This window comes from Triticum aestivum, chromosome 5D, assembly GCF_018294505.1.
Source record: "Triticum aestivum cultivar Chinese Spring chromosome 5D, IWGSC CS RefSeq v2.1, whole genome shotgun sequence".
Classification (NCBI taxonomy): Eukaryota; Viridiplantae; Streptophyta; class Magnoliopsida; order Poales; family Poaceae; genus Triticum; species Triticum aestivum.
In genome coordinates this window covers 459,668,159-459,673,207 of record NC_057808.1, presented here as the reverse complement: position 1 = coordinate 459,673,207, position 5,049 = coordinate 459,668,159, and the positions used below count along the sequence as shown (strand labels likewise).

Genomic DNA, 5,049 nt, shown 5'->3' with positions numbered 1-5,049 from the left:
TAAACATAAATAAGTGATAAGTGGTGATAATAGCAAGTAAGAAACTATGAAATTCAGTAAGCTAGCTTTTCTTTTTACTGGAAAACTGTAGGGGAGGCCCCTAATTCAGTAAGCTAGTTAGCTGAAAAAGACAAGACCAGCAGCAACTGGGGACAATGAGAACATGTACAGACTAAATTTTTAGTTCAGCACTCAACTTGCTTAAATTTTCAAACTGATTAGATAAGAATACAAGCAATCTCACAACTTACAAAAGCTTTAAATGCAGCTTTGAGAGCAGTCATTTCATACATACAACATTCTCAAACATAGTGATTTGAACATTGCAAGCATAGGCTTACATCTTTTAGTTTGTCTGTAAAGTTTGCTACATTTGAATGATATATCACCTAGTGACCAAATATTAGATTTGGCACCATAGAATATATCAGCAAGAAGTTCTAGGCACATATAACTTGGTGTCACTACCACCTAGCGGCCCTTTTGGTGGCCTTGACCCAACCCAAAGTTCTTCGAACTGAGAACAACCGGAACAGGTGTTGCCTCTACATCTCCACACTTAGATGGTAGGATACACAACTCTCAGCGCTGATTCTCAAGGAGGATGGGCTATGCCTGCTCAATAGCGACAACCGCCTTGACTGTTGCCTCTGAGGGGGTTGGCTACTTTTGTGGCTTGGGCGCTGCGGGGTGATTGATTGCAGAGCGAAATTGCTCCACACCATGTTCCAAATCACAAAGCTAGCAAGTAGATGCAGTGGTCGTTTCATCACCTGATCAGAGAGGGCGAGGTCAGGGTGCTGTGATCCCCGACAGACAATACGTACCTACCTTTCCAGTTCTATCCATATAAATTAGAGATTATCTAGCTCAGGAAGGATTAAAAAGATGTTTCAAACATGCTTTGGGGTGCTCGCTAGCTTGTCCTTTTATTGGATTTGCCAAATGGCACTACAGACATTACATACTGCAAACAATTTCCAGTAACATGGTAGCATATCTTCGAAACCGACAATGAAAACGGCAAAATGTGACATTCTAAGTTTCCTTCATTTTTACTACTTGTTCATTCAGCACACCAAGCTGTTTTTTAGGAATCCATGGCCGCTTGTTCCTTGAGGATGTCTCTAAAGCATCCACATTATTTATGTACAACTGATGGCTACCAGAGTTCATATGGTAATCTAAAATTTGTGCAATGCTCGACTATACAGGTATCAATACCAATATATGTTCACATGCACACCATTGTTCAACTTGGAATCTTAAACTAGACCCCTCTTTCTGGCCGCAAAAGAACATCTTTGGTAATGGTACATTCACAAGCTAAATCTGAAGCACCTACGCGCCTGTGTTCTAAGATGGTTCATGGAAAGAGATGCGGCACTGTTCAATTTTATAGTTAGAATATAGGTTGCTGCTAACATTTCTAGCTGTAACAAATATTGAAAACATAATTAAGTGAAGACATAATAGACTGATAAATGAAGACTTAGTTGAAAAGGCAGCAAAATAATCTGACATTAGTACCCTTAAAATATAAAACTCAAAAAACAGGGTTCACAGTGGAAATGGTGATAAACAATTCCCACGAGTTTCAATACCAAGATAAGCATCTTCTACATGCTGAGTTCATCCCCACCAAGTAACAAGCATAGTAATCTATTCGTAATTAAACAAGATCTATCCTGATGAACTAACCAGCAAAAATTTCCATGTACTCAGTACTTTCCCAGTATTTTCTCATGTTTCATCGATAAGTCCATCGAGGGTTGTTGATATCCAGGAGACGGCCAAAAGTTGCTAATGCATCATAAAATTTACGGATCCTGAGATAACCCCTTATTGCAGAAACATCGGATTCTCTGAAGTTGGCCTTCTCTGCAATTAGTTCAATAGCACTTATGAGGTAATCATCCATACCCAGGTTCAGTAGACCATCAGCTAGCATGCGGAATGATGAAAACTCTGGTATGAAACCCTTATCTGCCATCTCTACCAAGAAATCAAAAGCTTCTTTAATAGGGCCACCACCACGACAGAGACCACGGAAAACAATTTTATATGTCAAAGCATCAGGAGGCTCACCAACTTCTGTCATCTCCCTATACAGATTCAGAGCATCTCTGCCATTATTCCCTTTAAATAGAGACTGAATCACAGTGTTGAAGGCTTTTGGAGTTGGCCTCATCCCTTTCATCCGCATACCTCTAAGAAGCTTCAAAGCAGCCTGAGTCCGACGAGCCTTGCACAGGCCATTAATGAGTGTTGCATATGTAACAGTATCAACTTCAAATCCATTTTCGGTCATAGTTTGTAAAACATCAGCAGCTTTAGCTATGTTTCCTTGCTTGCAGTAATGAGTTAGAATAGAATTGTAAGTGATATTATTAGGTTGCAACCCTTCACTTATCATTTGTTCAATAAGTTCTGCTGCATCGTCAATCCTTTCGGCCATGCACAATCCATCAACAAGTGTATTGAATGTGATCGCATTCCTTTCAATACCTGTTACATCCATTTGATCAAAAACCTCCTCTGCTTCTTCTATTCTCAATTTCTTGCATAACCCATCAATTATAGTGTTATATGTCACTGTGCTCAGAGGACAACCACTAATTTCCATCTCCTTCAACAAATCCAAAGCTTTGGCAAGCTTCCCCGATGAGCACAGGTTATCAATCAATATATTGTATGTAAGTTCATCAGGGGTGCATCCACTGCTTTTCATCTCTTCAAACAATCGAACAGCAAGATGAGGATCTCCAACCTTGCAGAGGGCATCTATCAAAATGTTGAAAGTATAAACATTTGGAGAGAGTCCCTTCACCGTCAGATCACGTGCAAGGTTCAAGGCTTCCTCAAGCCGATTCTCTGTGCATAGGGCAACAATGAGAGTATTGAAGGTGGTAACGTCAGGCAAACAACCGCTATCCACCATATGATTTATGACTGCCTTAGCCTCCTCAAGTTCTCCATTTTGACACAAGCAGTTTACAACAGTAGTGTAGGTGAAAACATCTGGGTCACTACCCTGCTGGAGCATCAAATCCATGACTTTGAGGGCATGATCGACATGCCCGTTTTGGCAGAGACCATTAACAAATGTAGTGAATGTGACCTGGTCAGGTTCAAAACCATCTGCAATCTCTTGCTGTACATAACTGAGAGCATCTTCGACTCTTCCCAGCTTGCAGTAGCCGCTAATCAAAACATTGACAGTTACACTCGTTGGCGAGCATCCCATTTCTGACATCCGTGCCTTCATCCTCAGTGCCGCCTCGATGCTCCCCTCCTCGACAAAACCTTGCATCAACGTAGTGAATGTCACCTCGTCAGGTGCCACACCGTTGCTAGACATGTCCTCCAGCATCAAAACTGCAGTCCTAACCTGATGAACTCGACACAATGCATTGATCACAGTGTTGTAAGTGACAAGGTCAGGCTTGATACCCCGATTGCTCATCTCCGTATAAGCGGACTCAAGGAGCTTGATCTTACTCCCCTCCATGAGAACACGGAGAAGGTGATTGTACGCCACCACCACTGTATCTCCCTGAATACCGAACATATCAAGCTGGTTCAGAACCAAGTCGAAGGCATCATCGAACATGTGCAGCCGCGCGTAGCCCTCTACAAACGACTGCACCACGCCGGGCCCAACCTGGTGCCCTTCCTGGCGCATCTCCCTGACGAGCACCTTCATGAGGTCGAAGGCGCCGGCCGTCCCGAGCTTCCGGATGATCTCCTCGTAGACGTCGCGGCCGGGGGCGAAGTCGTCCCGCGCGAGCGCCGAGTTGAGCATCCGGAGCGCCGCCTCGGGGTCCGCCTGCTCGCGCAGGGCGGCCAGAAGCGCCTGCTGGTCCGAGGCGGCCGCGGACGGCCGGAGGCGTGGCCACCGCCAGCGCGGCCGCAGCCGCGGCGCCGGGGAGCCGAGGTTGGACGGCCAGGCCGTCGCCGCCTGCAGCGACGCGCCGGGGCAGGACGCTAGGCGCATTGCGAAGGCCATTACGGAAATATCACGAGCATCTGGCGGGCGCACAAGGACCGGCGAGGCGATTTCTCAGGGGGAGCAGATGGTGCGCGAGCGAGGCGAATTTGCTCTTTGTGGCAAGCGGAGGAGAAGGCGAGCTGACGGAGCTTGGAAGCTCGTCGCGGCAGGCTCGGGCGGACGGAGGAGGAATTCAGGAGGGGCAGTGTGGCGGCGGGCCGAAGGTGAACAAGGGGATAGGATAGGGGGGAAGAGGGGGGCAGCCTCCCTCGTCCTGTCTACCGTTACCAGCTTCCAATCCAATCTACACCTTTGGATCTGAATCCAGTGGCAGCAAATACCACGGTCGAAAGATTTTTACTTTTTTTTGTTTTGTTTTGAAACCCGGTCGAAAGAAATATGCAATGTCGTATTTGTACGAAGATATCACGGTCTAAGTAATCATGGTTTTTTTTTTCTTCGGAAATGGTAAAGGCTTAAAAAAACACCCCACTGAAGTTGAAAAATAATGTATGTTTTACGGGAAGCATTTCATATGTCGATTCTCTCAAAATTTGTATTCAATTAATATGAATTTTATTAAATTATGTTACATTCTGCAAAACAGGTGCTGTGAGCCACAAATAAGACTTTGTGTCATGCCGGTTATGACACTGGCGAATTATAGTTCAAGATATCTACATAGTTTTTTCTGATAAAGAGTGAATTGTATTGGCTTAAAATGGACATTAAAAAATGAACTCGGCATCCCGACCTCTGTTTAGCTAGGATGTACAATCAACATCAACACACACACAGAAAACACGTCGGCAAATAGCAAAGTCATATAAGATTGAAGTTATTTGTATGTGAGAAAAAAAAAACAAAAGCGGTCGGATCAACGATCGGCAAACTACGACATTGACCATATCCGCAACAATCATGTCAGGACACCACACGGACGATGAAGTTTAACAACAACGCTTTCAGAAAGGGAGCGATGCTCAAACGTCGCTGACGGTGTCCTGGACTAGGGGGTACTCACCACGTCGTCTCCCGATCAGTTGGATTGGGCCGAG

General features: G+C 44.9%; 1 protein-coding gene across 1 annotated transcript; it reads right to left on the bottom strand.

The window, feature by feature from the left end:
• Nucleotides 1-252: 252 nt before the first annotated feature.
• On the bottom strand, nucleotides 253-4,245 carry LOC123122746 (pentatricopeptide repeat-containing protein At3g53700, chloroplastic). The gene is made up of 2 exons (XM_044543084.1): nucleotides 1,702-4,245; nucleotides 253-773 (listed from the first exon to the last, which is right to left on the bottom strand). Exon 1 carries the CDS (start codon nucleotides 4,007-4,009, stop codon nucleotides 1,751-1,753), a length of 2,259 nt encoding a protein of 752 aa, XP_044399019.1. The 5' UTR covers nucleotides 4,010-4,245; the 3' UTR covers nucleotides 253-773; nucleotides 1,702-1,750.
• Between the last annotated feature and the right edge of the window lie 804 nt (nucleotides 4,246-5,049).